This window comes from Rhamphochromis longiceps, linkage group LG9 (assembly GCF_057381845.1).
Source record: "Rhamphochromis longiceps isolate RC_006_pf linkage group LG9, R_longiceps_female_GT1.1, whole genome shotgun sequence".
Classification (NCBI taxonomy): Eukaryota; Metazoa; Chordata; class Actinopteri; order Cichliformes; family Cichlidae; genus Rhamphochromis; species Rhamphochromis longiceps.
The window spans coordinates 32181356-32197494 of NC_140565.1; the positions used below are offsets into that span (position 1 = coordinate 32181356).

General features: G+C 41.2%; 1 protein-coding gene across 2 annotated transcripts; it reads right to left on the reverse strand.

The window, feature by feature from the left end:
* Positions 1-2305: 2305 nt before the first annotated feature.
* On the reverse strand, positions 2306-12869 carry LOC146662617 (CD276 antigen-like). Of its 2 annotated transcripts, none has more exons than XM_085417545.1 (6): positions 12512-12869; positions 7263-7577; positions 6922-7188; positions 6285-6581; positions 5123-5223; positions 2306-4511 (listed from the first exon to the last, which is right to left on the reverse strand). In XM_085417545.1, the coding sequence occupies exons 1-6, from the start codon at positions 12567-12569 to the stop codon at positions 4431-4433; spliced, it is 1119 nt and encodes a 372-aa protein (XP_085273671.1). In that variant the 5' UTR covers positions 12570-12869; the 3' UTR covers positions 2306-4430. The 2 variants fall into 2 exon arrangements, with proteins under 2 accessions (XP_085273671.1, XP_085273670.1); XM_085417544.1 differs by having other exon boundaries at positions 2306-4559.
* Between the last annotated feature and the right edge of the window lie 3270 nt (positions 12870-16139).

Genomic DNA, 16139 nt, shown 5'->3' on the forward strand with positions numbered 1-16139 from the left:
GTAGAGGCGCTGTTGGGCCTTCCGTACAACTGAGGTGATATGGTTGCCCCAGGACAGGTCCTCGGTCACAGTTACCCCCAAGAATTTAAAACTGCTCACCCTCTCCACCGCCTCACTGCCAATGAAGAGAGGCAGATGGTTGTTATGACCCCTCTTCCGGAAATCTACAATGATCTCCTTGGTCTTTTTGGTGTTTAAGACCAAGTTATTGTCGTGGCACCATGACTCTAGTTGTTGCACCTCTGTCCTATAGTTTGTCTCATCATTGTTGGATATAAGTCCGAGCACTGTAGTGTCATCTGCAAACTTAACAATGAGATTGGACGCGCAGGAGGAAATACAGTCATGGGTGAAGAGAGTGTATAGCAGAGGGCTCAGAACACACCCCTGAGGGGCACCGGTGTTGACCACAAGGGTGGAAGAGGTGTTCTTACCCACTCTGACACTCTGTCTACGGTTAGTGAGGAAGTCCACAATCCAGTTGCACAGAGAGGAGTTAAGTCCCAGTTGGTGGAGTTTGGGACGGAGTTTGTATGGCCGGATGGTATTAAAAGCCGAGCTGTAGTCTACAAAGAGGAGCCGTGCATAGGTGTTCCTGTGTTCCAAGTGCTTCAGTAATGTGTGCAGCACTGTGGCGATCGCATCCTCGGTTGACCGGTTCTCCCTGTATGCAAACTGGTGCGAGTCCAGGGATGGTGGAAAAGCAGCTCTGATGTGTTTAATGACCAGTCTCTCCAGGCATTTGGCGGGAATGGGGGTGAGTGCCACAGGTCTGAAATCGTTCAGACATGTGACATTTGACTGTTTTGGGATGGGAACGATGGTTGCTGCTTTGAAACAGGATGGTACCAGTGAACAGGACAACGAGGTGTTATATATAGAGGTGAAGACGTCCGCCAGGTCCGCAGCACAGTCTTTTAGCACCCGGCCCAGCACTCCATCCGGCCCGGCCGCCTTCCTGGTGTTAATGCTCCGGAACACACGCCTCAGCTCATGAGTGCTCAGGACCGGAGCAGGGTCGGTTGAGGGGAGAGGGGACAGGACAGGGTCGGTGTTCTCCCTGTCAAAACGGGCATAAAAGAGATTTAGATCCTCAGCCAGAGTAGAACTGTCGGCTGAGGGTGATGGTGTTCTTCTTTTGTAGTCCGTGATAGCCCTGATGCCCTCCCAGACCTGCCTTGGGTTTGTGTTGTTCTCAAACCTGGCCTCGATACGCCTCCTGTGCTGCTGCTTGGCAGTCTTGATGCCTCTTCTCAGGTTGGCCCTGGCAGCACTGTATGCCTCCTGGTCCCCGGTTTTGAAAGCGTTGTTCCTTGTTCGAATAAGTTGTTGAACTCCGTGTGTCATCCAGGGTGGATTATTAGGGAACACACGGAATCGTTTCCAAGTTGTTACATTGTCCACACAGAAACAGATGTAGTCCAAGACAGTGGAGGTGTAACTGTCCAATGCGACACGATTGTCAGTGTCCTGATAATTATGTATATTGTAATAACGTGATATTATGTTGTTCAAACGTGAAAAGTATATTGTACAAACATGATGATATATTGTTAGAACAATAAACTTTTCACGTTATAACGTGATACACTTGTATTTTTCTTTTGCCTGGGTGGCAGCTCTACGCTTCCGTAGTAAAGGGGAGTATATGGAGAGATCTTACGGCTTTAAATTAAAACACTGCAAGTAACAATGCGTGTACATGAGACTTTCTTACAAGGATATCCTGGCCAATAACAACAGCAAAATAATCAATGGAGCTGCATAAACACACTCACATAGGCGAACATCCAAATACACAGGAAAAAATAACAGAGATTATACTAAAATAGAGACGATAAAAATTAGATACCAAAGTAACCAAAACATAATTTTCAGTGTCATTAAAGAATTAATACCTTCATTATAATTATTTTCTTATTCCAGAAACAAGGGTAATAAACATTTGCTTCAACTATCTAAAAGTCTGAAGGACAATATAGAGACAATAGCTGCATTTTACAGCATAAAACAAAGTCCTTGTCATTGTTTAGCAAAATATTAGCAGAATAAACAATACTGTGCAGAAAAGTCAGAATGTATTTGCATTGACTCTTTATTTTGAACATGTGTATAACACGTATTAAAATAGTACGACAACAGAGAAGAAAGGGACAAACAAACAAAGCAAAACAAAAGAAAAACAAAGCAATAATAATCATAAACAACTTAGAAGCATAAACTCATTTAATCCCACCCCCTTTCCACTGTTTAGTAATTAACATGTATTTTTATTCACACACACGCATGTACGCACACACACACACACACACACACACACACACACACACACACACACACACACACACACACACACACACACACACACTTTAGTGTTATACAGATACAGGGAAGCTTTAAATTTAATTCCCCCTTCAAATTGTATCCCTGTTCTTTTTTAGAATTTTTTTTTTTTTTAGAATATTGGCAGGAAGTAGGTTGTTTATTGCTTTATACATAATTTGTGCAGTGAGAAAATAAACGTAAAGTCCTCATATGAGGATGTAGGATCTTAGGAGGCCACTACAACTAGATTTATGCACATAAATGTCTTCATTTTAGGGACTATGTTGTGCTATGAGCATGTACATGGCAATAGTGGGAAGGAAAAACTCCCTTTAAAGGAAGAAACTGTTAGTCACAGTTGAAGCGCCCTACTGTCAGATGGCTGCTGTTAAAGCTGCAAACTGTGCAGTAGTTTGGTGGTGGTGGTCAGAGGGCTCGGTGGCGCCAGTGTCCGGCAGCCTCGCCTCTGTCAGTGCGCCCCAGGGCGGCTGTGGCTACACTGTAGCTGCCATCACCTGTGTGTGAATGTGTGTGTGAATGGGTGGATGATTGTGTATAGTGTAAAGCGCTTTGGGGTCCTTAGGACCAAGTAAAGAGCTATACAAATACAGACCATTTATCATTTACCATTTTAGTTTGCGCTTTGGTGGAGCTGAAATGCATTAAGTGCCTTAGAAGCACAGAGATACTTGTTTTAATGTGTAATGCAATTAAACTCACAATGTCTTATAACAGCACTGAAATGACAGGATATACTGTGTCCATCCTTTCTTTCTCATTCAATAACTGAAAAACTATTTTGTAATTAAAACCTTACCCACCAGGGGGCAGCGCTGTTCCAGAAAGTTTTACTTTGGTTGCCAACCCTGCAATAATAAGAAAAGCAGCAAATATTCTGCCACGAGGAATTTGAGGCCCCATAAAAAATATCACTTTGGACCCCAGCACTTTAAATTTGCAAACCATGACAGCCTTAAAAATATTACATTAGACAGACATGGATCCATATTCTGCTTCGTTAAATCAGTGAGTCTTTCATCCTGTGTTCTGTTTTTCTTCCTGTCTCTTTAGGGAGTAATTCATTCCAACTGTGTTCCCACCTGTTGCCCATCCTCTCGTTATCCTTTGTCTTTGCCAGTTTCCCGAATCACCTGAACTGGTTCCTTTCAGTGTAGAAGTTTACTCTGAGCCCGTTTCAGGGCTCAGAGGGGGGCAGGGGGCAGGGATAGCTCAGTAGGTAAAGTGGTCGCCCTATGATCGGAAGGTCGGCGGTTCGAATCCACTTAACGGCTACCCTGAGGTACCCCTGAGCAAGGTACCGTCCCTACACACTGCTCCCTGGGCGCCTGCTTAGTGGGCTGCCCACTGCTTCACTGAGTGAATGGGTCAAATGCAGAGAAAAACAAGTAATTTCCCCATGGGGATCAATAAAGTATCCATTATTATTATTATTATTTTCGGATGGCTGAAGTCCTCACCATGTCTGTAAGGGAGAGGCCAGCCAGCCTTCAGAGAAAGTTCATTTATGCTACTTGTCTCTGTCTTTGAGTCACTATTCAGAGCTATGACCATAGGCGAGGGTAGGGACATAGATGGACAGGTGAATCATGACTTCACTTTCATGCTTGACCCTCTCTTCACTAAACCGACAGATGCAGCGTCTGCATCACTTCATCCATGTCCACAATCTCCTGCTGCCCTCACGAGTGAAAAACACCCCGAGATACCTAAACTTCTCCACTTGGTGCAGCAACTTGTTCTTGACCCTGAGTGGACTTGTCACCTCTTTCCAGCTGAGGACCACAGTTTCAGACCTGGAGGAGATGTTAATTATCATTCTGCTGTGTCCACCTGATGTAACCAACATAACCTCATCATCTACAAAAACCAAAGATGAGCTTCTGAGGACACCAAAGTGTAAGACTTTCATGACATGGTTGAAGAAAAAGCCAAATTTACAGTGTGGCACCATCATGACTAGAGATCATCTTCTTAGTGCAGGTCTTTGGTTCTTTTGACACAGGGAACATGAGACTCCTGGGTTCTGGATCAGCTGGTTTGGGGACCTCTGGATACTGAGCCCCTGGATCAGTTGGATAAGGACACTATAGCTCTGGCTGCAAAGGTTCAGGCTCAGGATTTGCAGTCTCAGACATGGTCCTGGTGTTGGTAACACTCTGCGTTGACTGATGAAAAGAAGCAAAATCGCTGCAGTGAAAACAGGTATTGAGTTGCTGCAACGACAAACAGGAGCAGAGCTGCAGTAATGAATAACAAATCAATGACAAACATAAAATAGCTGTTAGATTATAGCATGGTCACAATCATTGTTGTACTGCTGAAATTTACCTTTCACTCTGTGAATCTAACTTAAATGTGTTTAGTAACAGTAGTTCAATAATCATCAACTCCAACATGAACAGCAAAGTTTCCCTCATGATGGCAGAATGATGCAGACAGACTAGCTCAGCGTTTCCCATCTCCTCAGTTACCTAATGTGTAAATATTGTGTAAGTTTCTCACTCTCCTTTGTCTCATTGTCCCTCACAGTTGTGTTCTCCATCAAAGTACATTTTCCCTGCTGAGCTGAAGTTTTAATTTTCCTCGTTTTGTTACTCATGTTATATTGTACTTTGTTTCAGTTTAATAGAGACACCTTTTTATTTTATTCACCTGTGTTTCCGAGTCCTGTGTTTGAGCCCCACTCCAACGACTCAGTCAGCCCATTCAGCTTTACCTTTTCAGTTTCGATGGTGCAAGCTAATAAATTATGAAAAGTGCAATACAGGCCTCTTACCCTTCTCTGTGTGCTGCAGATTGCAGCAGTTGTCAATAGGCCGATCAGTACAATTCCAGACCCCAAAGCTGTGACAATGGCTACAAGGTTAATGTGACGTCCTGAAACAGAAGAGTCAATTTCTACTAATAAATTCCTCAAGGAATCCAGTTCAAATCCAGTATAAAACTTCGCATTTAAAATACAGTTTCTATATTTTTTCCTCTTTCTTTAAAACTTTGTAAATACAATCCAGTAATGATGCTGATATTCTACAGTTTCCAGTGCAGAAGACATTTTAAAATCAACAGAACTGTAAAATGCCCTCAAACGGTCATGGTCCCTGTGCGTTTTGTATTCTTTCTCTCTCTCCCTCCTCTCTGCCTGGATTTCCCCTTTCACTGTATATATTCTGCACTGATGTTGTAAATAAACTTTGGAAACGTCAACCTGCTCTGCGCTTGAGTCCCTGCTATCGACCCTGACACAAACTACCTTTGTTCATTAATTAGTTTTGTTAAAAAGCTTGTATACATTTGTATGTATGCACTTAAATGTTGAGTGTTGTTTTTGATTGAACAGACAATATCAGTAAAAATGTGACATTTGCTGCACAAAAAAGAATGGTTGAGATGCTCATAGGGCCCTATTACATTGTTTAACTGAAATACTCAGAAGCATAAAGAGGTTCAATCCAAAAAGAATTGCGAAAGACAGCTCTATTTTTAATAATCTTGAATTTCTCTTTATCAATGATCAGATTTCCTATTTTGAATATTGAAACATTATCATTTCAAAAAAAACTATTAATATTAATGCAAAATTTTTTTTTTTTATTGTTAATAGTCAAATAGAAGTTTGAAGGTGATATCTTTTCATTAAAAGGTTTTCCCTGCAGTGGGAACTTCCAAAAAACTCACTTAAGAAATAATAATAATAATAATAATAATAATAATAATAATAATAATAATAATAATAATAATAATAAAACAGATGAATCAAGTGGACCAATATGACATTGCCATATTTTCTCCACTTGAAAAACTAAATCTGTTGGGCATCTTTCCTGGCCTTCAGACAACAATTCTGATTGGTAAAGTACCACACGGGACAGGCAAAAACAAACAAACAAAAAGAACCCCCAGCACTTATTTTCTGACTTTTTAGGTTAACTTAATCTCACCTTTGATTATTCTCAGGTGGATGTGGGTAATGTGAGTCCCCTCAGCATTACTGAGCTTACAGGTGTACATCCCCTCCTGTTTTGTAGATAAGTCCTTTAGCATGAGACTGCCTGACTTGGACACATTCTTCACCTTCTCCCTCCACTCGTCTGACACAGAGTAGGTAAAGTTGGTCCCAGTCTGGTTCACGATGGTCTGAGTCTGGTTGAATTTCCAGACGAGGCTGAAGTTGGTGAGTGAAGCGTTTGGCGAGGTGCAGGTGATTGTTACACCAGTACTGGGACCACTGATATGAGCTGAAAGACAACGAAAACCACAGTAGATACTCCAACTACAAGGAAGCCCTAAGCAATCGGGTCCCCACCAATACTTTAACCCGAACATTCCCACACAATTCAGACCCAGTTACATGTATCCAAGGTAAACATCTGCATGCATATAATCACAGTGAATTTATTACAAGTGATGCCATGTCCTTAACTACACAGCTCTTCTCAGGCAATACTCGAGTTTGTTATTTTAAACCGAAAGCACAAGTGACGTCTTGTGTGTATGTCGTACTGGGCCTGAGTAGCTGATCCACCTACAGTTGCTCTGCACCAAAGTTTGAGAATCTCAGTTGGTTGAAATACTCACATAGTCTCTGCAGAGTGGCTCTCCTCCTGTTCCTGCGAGTGCTGATGGTGCAGATAAAGAGCAGGTCATAAACACCGGCTGAAAGCATCAGAGAACTGCTGATGTTGTAAAGCAGCTGCTCAGTCCTCTCAACTGTGGTGGTGTTAGTGAAGGTGATGTTGGATGGAGGGCTGGTGGACCAGGAGAGCTGAGGTTCAGGGTAGATCCCCTCTGAACGGCAGCTGATCCAGTTTTCAACCTGATCAAGACTGACTTCTTTAACTGGAGCTGAAATAAATGAAGATTACAAGCAGTGAGCAATCTTTATAAATGAGCTGATGTTTACTGCAATTTTCTCATACCGTCCACTTTTAGGTTGACAAATGACTCCTGGTTTCCCATGATGGTGCTGGTGTGGCACTTATATCTGCCCTCATCCTGAACCTCCACACTTGTCAGCTGGAGTGAGGAATTTCCACTGGAGATCTGGTCCTTGAACACTGAAGTCCTGTTTCTGAAGCACTGGTCTTGGTGTCCAAACTGGTTTTTGCTGTGGTAGTACGAGTGGACACGAAGGTCTCTTGGTGTCTTAAACCAGTGGATGACGATTTCTTTCCCAATCTGGGAACTGCATGGTAAGATGCATCTCTCCATAAAATTACAGGATTCCTCAGTATCTGAAACAGACAAACACAAGAAAGGTTCAATTTGGGGAAAAAGCATGCTAGAAGAGCTTCTGCTCTGAGCAAATATATTGGCATGATGCATCTTAAGAAATGAGACCAAGCATTTATTTATGACTTCATCTAAAAATAGATCTGCCCGTTTTATTTCAAATAAGCATCTTTCTAAATCAGTTTGATAAGCGTCAGTAAACTAAACAGGAGAAGATGAATAAATCTTACATTTCTGTGCAAGGCACTTGAGGGTTGGCACACAGATAATGTACAAGAACTGAAGGGGATGCACAACCAGGATGCCTGAAGAAGGTGAGATCCCTGACTGCTAACATAGCTTATTGCAGTCAGACAGCAACAAAAACATGTAGAACTACAGGAAAAAGGTGCTAAATGAGACAAACTGGCAGAGCAACGTCAAAAGGGTCTGTAGCTTCAAATTTAAAATGCAGAAACAACATCCAAGCTATTTTGTATTATTTTGCAAGCAGAATTAACACACCAATTAGAAAATACGTTTAAATGTAATCAGCTTTCTGAATCTAATAGTATTGCTGGTAAAATTTCACAAATATGTTCAGATCTTCACACTGACAAAGGAAATCCTTTCCTGGTTTGGGAGACATTTCTTTAAAATCTTTCTTTAAAAGGCAAAAGCCTGAACTCATTGTCTCTTCTGCTATAAAACAAAAAAACAAAACAAAAACAAATGTAAAGTGAACTAAACTAACCTAACACATTTTGCACTTTGTGATTTTGCACACCTGTTGAATTACCTGAAGCAAATATTACTCAGCCAATCAAATCACATGATGGCTACTTTAAATGAGCAACAGCATTCAGGGAGAAAGGTGCTAGACAGGCTGGTCTGAGTGATTCATACAGAGCGGATCTACTGGGATCTTCCCACACAGCCATTACGAGGATTTACAGAGACCTGTCTGAAAATGAGGACATATCAGTGAGTGCACAGTCTCTGGGCGAAAATGCATTGTTGTTGTTGATGCCAGACGCCAGAGGAAAACGACCAGACTGCTTTGAGCTCATAGGACACCAACAGCAACTCAAATAACCACTTTTTTTTTACATCCAAGATAGAAGACAATCTGTGAACACACAACCACAAGTGTAGTTCTGGTGGAAGGCAGTGTTAAAGACCTCTTTTTCTCTGCACTGTCAAAAGAGGAAACAAAATGGGTTCAATTTAGTTTTAGTCTTATTTATATGAGAAAACCTCCACAATCAGATGACCCTCCCCCATGAGCAAAAACTCCCCTTTTAACAGAAAGAAGCCTCCAGCAGAACCAGGCTCAGGGATGGGAAGCCATCTGCAGTGACTGATGGAGGAAGACAGGACAAAGACTGTGCAAGAGAGCCATGGATTAATAATGACTAATGTTTAAAAGCAAAATGATGTAGAAACACACAGTGAATAAAGAGAAGAGAGTGAAGAAAAAAAAACTCAGTGCATCATTGTAATGTCTTAGCAGCCTGGACCTATTGCAGCCTAACTGAGGGAGGATTCGGAGTCACCTGATCCAGCCCCAACTATATGCTTTAGACTTAAAACTTTACTTTTTGCTAATCTTAATCAAGGATCAAGGAGACAGAGATAGTGTCTGTCTCCTTGATTCAAACTAGCCTTCTACTCCTGTCTTCTACTTTTAGATACTCAACGAACAACATGTAAGCCTGCAGTGTTAGTACAAAGTGCTCTAATTGGGTAATATGGTACTATAAGATCTTTAAGATAAGATGGGGCCTGATTCAAGACCTTATAGGTGAGGAGAAATTTTACATGTGATTCCTGATTGACAGGGAGCCAATGAAAACAAGCTAAATATGCATTCTTTTTCCTAGTCGCTGTCAGTGCTCTTGCTACAGTATTCCAGATGAACTTTTAGAAGAACGTGACAATGAATTAGTCCTGCATAGAAGTAATAAATGCATAAACTAGTTTTTAGCATTACTCTAAGACAGGATGTTTGTAACTTTAAAGATAGATGTGGGACTGCTCTCTTTGACAAACGCAAGAAAAAGAGTCCCATGTATTTGTTAAATGTGCGCATGAATTACATATTCTCCTCAAAAAGAACTCAAAGACTGCAACAATTTTGCTGGAGGCCAAGATAATGCCATCCAGAGTAAGCATCTGGTTAGACAAAGTGTTTCTGAAATACAATAGCCTCAGTTTTATCTGACTTCAGTGCGAGGACCTAATTTAGAAACAGTCAGTGTCACCGTGTCAAAAAGCTGCTGCCGTGGTTTGCCGAGTAAGCAAACTGCCATTTTAGTTGCTGAACTGCTGGGAATCATTTGAGCAGACTAATGAGTCTGAAAACTTGCAGCGTTTTGCACATGCTTTTCTCTGAAAACAGTGTGGCATACAAGCTAAAGCAGAGGAGACTGAAGATCAATATGTTTCTTTTAGTAAGGGTGAGCTTATCTGTTAGAAATTGTGTTGCTGAGGCATTTATCCAAAGCACAGCTGTGATATCCTGAAAACTGAAGTCTGTGTGTAACAGCTGACCTGTATGATGTAACATCAACCATTACTTTCCGCCTTTTAGTGTTAGACAGACGTCTAAAGATAGTTTTGCTGTGGTGCAGAGTGCTAGGAAATTTGGTCCAAGGACTAAGCTCTTTGTGCAGCTGACCTCATTAAATATGTATGAAGGCTTTCTTTAGTGTTATCGATATATCTGAGGGCTTCTTTATTACGACTAGTCCACCTTCTAAACCTGAAATCTCTGACATAGCTCACTTGTACGGTGTGCAGAACTACACAAGATATACATAAAATATATAATTTACTGTCAGATCCTGACTCATCAATACACTGAAATCTAATAACCTGTCTTTTTATTTTGACCTCTTTCTTTAAGGATCACCACAGCAGCTCACCTGCCTCCATCTTATCCTAGCTTTGTCCTCTATTACCTGATATCCTTGATTCTAATCCTGTCCATCCTCATCACTCTCACTGAAAATCTCATTGGGAGATCTCTTTCTGTCACAAGTCACCCCTCCTCACACTCATCTCTACTCACTACACCCTGCCTGTGCTCTCTTCTTTCACCAAAATAATCTAACGTCCCACCTTGAACCAGTCTGTCACGCCTACTGCACACCTAACCACTGTCTCTCCGTCCTCATACATGTCTTACACCAGCCTCACATTTCTGTCACTCCTGACTTCCTCATGCAGTGCTGCACTTCCTTACTTAACACCCTATTACACACTTTGTCTAGATCCACAAAACACAATGCAAGTCTTTCTGGCCTTCTCTACACAAAGCAAAAATCACATCTGTTGTGCTCCCTCAGCATGAAGCCACACTGCTGCTCCCGGATTCTTTATTGTATACTGCAAGATTCAGACATTGATCTAAAACACTGCTGATCTTCCAGAATCAAATTACTTGCCGTATTTTGACACAGTTTTATGCATCATGGATCTGAGCGGTGTTGAAGAGCTGTAGGACTGCATTTGTGCTCGACATGGACTGATTTGTGGCTAACAATGTCAGAGACTGAGAATACTTGGGGGGGGAAATCACATTAGGTTACATATTCACTTCATCTTGTGGTTCCCCTGAGGCGCTCTGAAAGGGAATGCAAATATATTTTTAATTAGGTTAATGGCAGAAATAACTGTGCCCATGGGCCAGATTTACTGATGCTCTGCACCACAACAAAACCTTATTTAGATGTTAACAAGCTTCTGTCAGAGTTTAAATGAGACATGCAGCATGTGTTTGTCAGACTTACTCTTTCACAACGCAAAGGTTTGGCGACAGAATATTATGAGAACAAGCCGCACAAAAGGGTTGCTGCACGCAGTTTAGTGTTAAATGTTACGATGAAAAAAGCAAGTGTTATTTTGGTTAAGAGATTTGTGATTGTTGGAGAGTTTGTATGACGCATAAACACCGTTTTAAATTTACAGGACTCCTCAGAATCTGAAAGTTTAAAACCGTAACACTTGAAAGGTCCAACTCAGGAAAAACAGCTTTTAGCTGAACGAGCTCGTTCTCTGACAGAGATACTGCAACATGACGAGACTTCAGAAATTCGCTCAAACGTTTATTTATGACTTCTTCCTCTGAAAATATGTTCAACCATTTTATTTCAAATATGCATTTTTTCCTTCATCAGTTTTACACACTAACATTTTTTAAAACTAGAAGAACAAGAACACATATCTCTGTGGTGAAGCTGGAGAAGACAAAAGAAACAAGGGATTTCTTTCTCTGAGGCATACTCATCATCAACATCAAGTCAGTGTGTCTCATAGAAACCCTGTCAGACACACAGGTGTGATTTTGAACTGCTGAAAATCATCAATTCATCGTATCATAAAGGAATTCTTTGCACCCAGAAACACTGAGACATAAGAAGTGGAATAAAAACAACCCGTTCTGATAGCAGCTGACACGGAGTCCAGCGGCAGTTATTCAGGTTAAATTATCAGCACCATTAGTTAACGTGGGCGGTTTTTTCAGAATCAGCAGCAAATGTCAAAAAGCTGACAGGGTGACCATGTACGCAGAGAACCCGGAGTTTCCACGGGAGCTGATAGGTTATGCCACAGAAACACGCTGGAATGAATCCAGGCAGATGGCCTTTATTTATTTATTTTTACATGTATTAATGTTACTCTGCATTATTTACAGATAACATTGACACGCATCTGCATGAGCTGTAGAAAAACCATTTCTCTTTCCTTCAGCGAGGCTTTTCGTTTTGTCAGATAATTTGAAACACCGGCAGTGTTAAAACTCCTAGACTGGACACCGGATAAATTACCGGGACAACCGGTAGACCGCGGAGTGGAGCCACCCGCATTGTCTGTGAAAGGCGACAGAGATCGTGTACGAAGTCAAAGCGAATGGACCTGGGCCATAAAACAAAAACAAGCAGAAATTTCTTACCTTCCATTGCGAGAGTCCACAAGCTCAGGAGGGACAGGGCAAGCAGACACCGCTTCATCGTCCCCTCCGCGTTAAAGCTTAAAATCGTTCAAAACTTTATTAAAATAAGAGGAATGTTCACGTTTCTCCATGCATGCATCGCAGCTCTCACAAGAGGTGCCCTGTAAAGTAACCATCCAGTATCCAATAAAAACGACTTCAATCAACTCCGTTAACAATATATCATATGGATACAAGCACGTCCAGGCCTATAAATATGACCCATCACCCGCACTCCCAGCAGTCCCGTGGATTTCTTGAAACCATGCAAGCCATTACGGTGCAGAAGGTCATTGGACTGACGGGGAGCGGCAGACTGCTCCTGTTGTAGTTCTCCCCTGACGACAGCATCCTGGTCAAAGGTCATTTTATTTGCATATTTGATTGAACAGCACTGATAAAACAGAAAATATTTATGCCAGTATCGGGAGAAATGTGGATTTGCATATGCAGTGTGCAGATTGTGTCCACTGTGATTTTCTTACTGCACTTTAATGTAACCTCTTCACCCCACAATCGCCTTGATCTCTGCACGCACACAAACACGCAGACACAGAGGATATGACGATGCCATCTGTCTAAACTAATAGGAAGGTTACACCACGTTATAAGCTCTTACTTGCTGGTGTTAGTTGCAGATGTTTTTCCTTTCAGAAAGCATTTTATCTCATGACAGCAGGAACATTTCGACGGTCATTCATACATAAAAATAGATGACTTTCATATATTAAGACTGAAATGTCAGTTAGTGCAGTTTTTGACATGTCTGGTCAAATGCAGTACAGGCACAGCTAATGCAGATTCAGTTTTGCTTTTATCTGAAAATAAATCAAATTAAAAATCCTCTGAAATGATGACATAGTGAGTTTGGATATTACATTTGTGTTACTGGGGCGATTGCGGCTCAAGAGTTGGCAGTTCGTCTTGTAATTGGAAGGTTGCCGGTTTGAGCCCTGGCTTGGACAGTCTCTGTCGTTGTATCCTTGGGCAAGACCCGTTGACTACTGGTGGTGGTCAGAAGGCCTGGTGGCGCCAGTGTCCGGCAGCCTCGCCTCTGTCAGTGCGCCCCAGGGCGGCTGTGGCTACTATGTAGCTTACAGTCAGTGTGTGACTGGGTGGATGAGTGAATGTGTAAAGCGCTATACAAATACAGGCCATTTACCTAAACTGTGCTGTTTGTCAGGAACACTTGAGGCCAAAATAGATAACTGATTGTCACAGCTGGCAAGAGTTGGTAGTTATATACAGTCTGTATAAGCTTGGTTAATTTAACAAACATTTTTGAGGAGATAGTTGTTCCAGTAGTTTACAGTAGTTAGTTAGTGATTAGTAATCAGAGCCAGTGTGACTGAGCAGAGCGTGTGAGCGCGAGTGGATTTATGAATGTGAGTGGCTCAGACAGGGCCTGTCCTGGTCTGTTGGGTGGCCTGGCGAACCCTTCCTCTGCCCATAAAGATAAAACTTTATTGATCCCACCGCGGGGAAATTTGTGCGTTACCTCAGCTCAGGTAGAGATAGCAGAAGGAGAATACAAAAAATACAAATAAAATACAACAGATACAAAATAAGTAAAATAATACACTATATATTTTATATAGTGAGAGACAGTATGCAAATAGCAGACAAATCAACAATACATCTCTTCCAATTAATGGCTAATTATTATTATTATTATGTTAAACATGGTCCAAAACATTCAATAAGCCAGCGGTCCCCAATCCCCGGACCGGTTGTTTGGCACCGGGCCACAAGAGTTGAGGCTTGGGTGTGAAATGTGTAGTTTTCAGGGTTTTTATCAGTTTTCAGCGTTATTTTGTTATCGTTTTTAATTGTTAACTCGGTTTTCCTGGGTCTTTTCACGTGTGTTATGAACAAATCTTCTTTTTTCGGTACCAGTACTGGTTTTATTTTGTTGTATTTATCCGCGACACCAAAAAAGCCAGTCAATGAAAATATTGTCGGGCATAAACAGGTCTGTGGCGCAAAAAAGGTTGGGGACCACTGCAATAAGCCACATCAGTGTCAACCATCTGTCTACTGCTTACTCTACCATAGCCAAGTGGCTAACAAAGGTAAAATGAACCCCCAAAAGTTGATTCTGTTCATCCGGATGTAACATTTTCAGTGGGAGAAACATTTTGGCGGTCATTCAAGTCACTTGAATGACCGACGGCTGTCCCGGGCACTGTGGGGCCGGGCAGCGCTGCTGAACTGGGCCCCGGTCCGGATGGGCCTACAGAAAGTAAAAAAATGGTTGTTTTTTTTTAGCTGAAATAATAAAGGATTACTTTTTAATAGACTAATTAATATAGACCAAGGGTGGCAAAAGTACAGACATTCTGCACTTAAAAGCACAGATAATTCTGTTTAAAATACGCTGATAAAAGGTCAAGTACTGATTCAACTTCTTTACTCAAGCAGAGATATTTGAAAGATCTACTTAGGTGAGAAACAAAGTATTTGTACTGCATTTCTTCCCACCTGTGAAATGCACAGAAAGATGTAAAAATATTTTTAACTCAGATTGTTGTATTGGACCGCTAAGGTTACAATAATATGACTGGATGTGCATGTTTTGAGTAGGTGGGTACTTTGTCCCTGGCCTTCTATAGGATTCAAGCTCTGAAGTCATTCAAGGTAAATTAGAAACAATGATGAAACAAGAACAATGAGGTAAACACCAATGTGAAATTAAAACGTTATTTATGTTTATAAAAAAGATGCACATAATATACAATGAAAAAGCATGATTGAAAATTAACAATGCAAAAACAGAATGTAATCAATTTACTAAATTTAGTAAAAACTGTAAAAAAAAAAAGTTTCAGTATTAGTTGAGAATGTGAAAGAGACTTTGAGTTAAACATGATTTATATTTCAGAGATTGTCACGGTTCTGGGTCGGTTTGACCCAGCATTTTAAGTTCTTATATTTTGGTTTATTTTTGAATGATGGATCGTATCGTTTCCCTGGTGCCTTGTTGATGATGATGATGATGATGATTATTATTATTATTAACCTATTTTCAGTGATTCTGGTTTAGGGGTTTGTCTCATGTTTAACATAGTTTGAGTTCCATGTGTTATATTCTGTCTGCCTCTTTGTGTCTGCGTCCTTGTGTGATGTTTTCTTGTTTCCTGTTTTATTGTGAAGGTCTGCGTCTCATTTGAGTGTATTCAGTTTTACCTCCCTTGTCTCGTCTCGTTAGCCTAATTTCCCCCAGCTGTGTCTCCCTCCTGTTGCCCATTCCCTGATTACTTCCCAGTGTAGATTCAACTCAATAGTTTAAAGTGGTTATAACTGCACCTGTAATAAAGGCTAATTGGGTGCCAATATGTTTAAACATCTAACTACAATATCAATACTGTAGATTATATTATTAATGCAATGGTAATGATGATTATTAACAATAGCAGCAAAATAATTTCCCTGTTCTCCACACAAGCCGTGTGGAAATTATTAAGGGACCAGAGATGCAGGCACCCCTGGCCACTGTACCAGTGTATTTCCATTGTGGGGGTGTTTACTGTAGGGGGAGGAGACCAGAGGTTATAACTAACTGTTGTGTGGAATTCTTTAGATCAGCCTT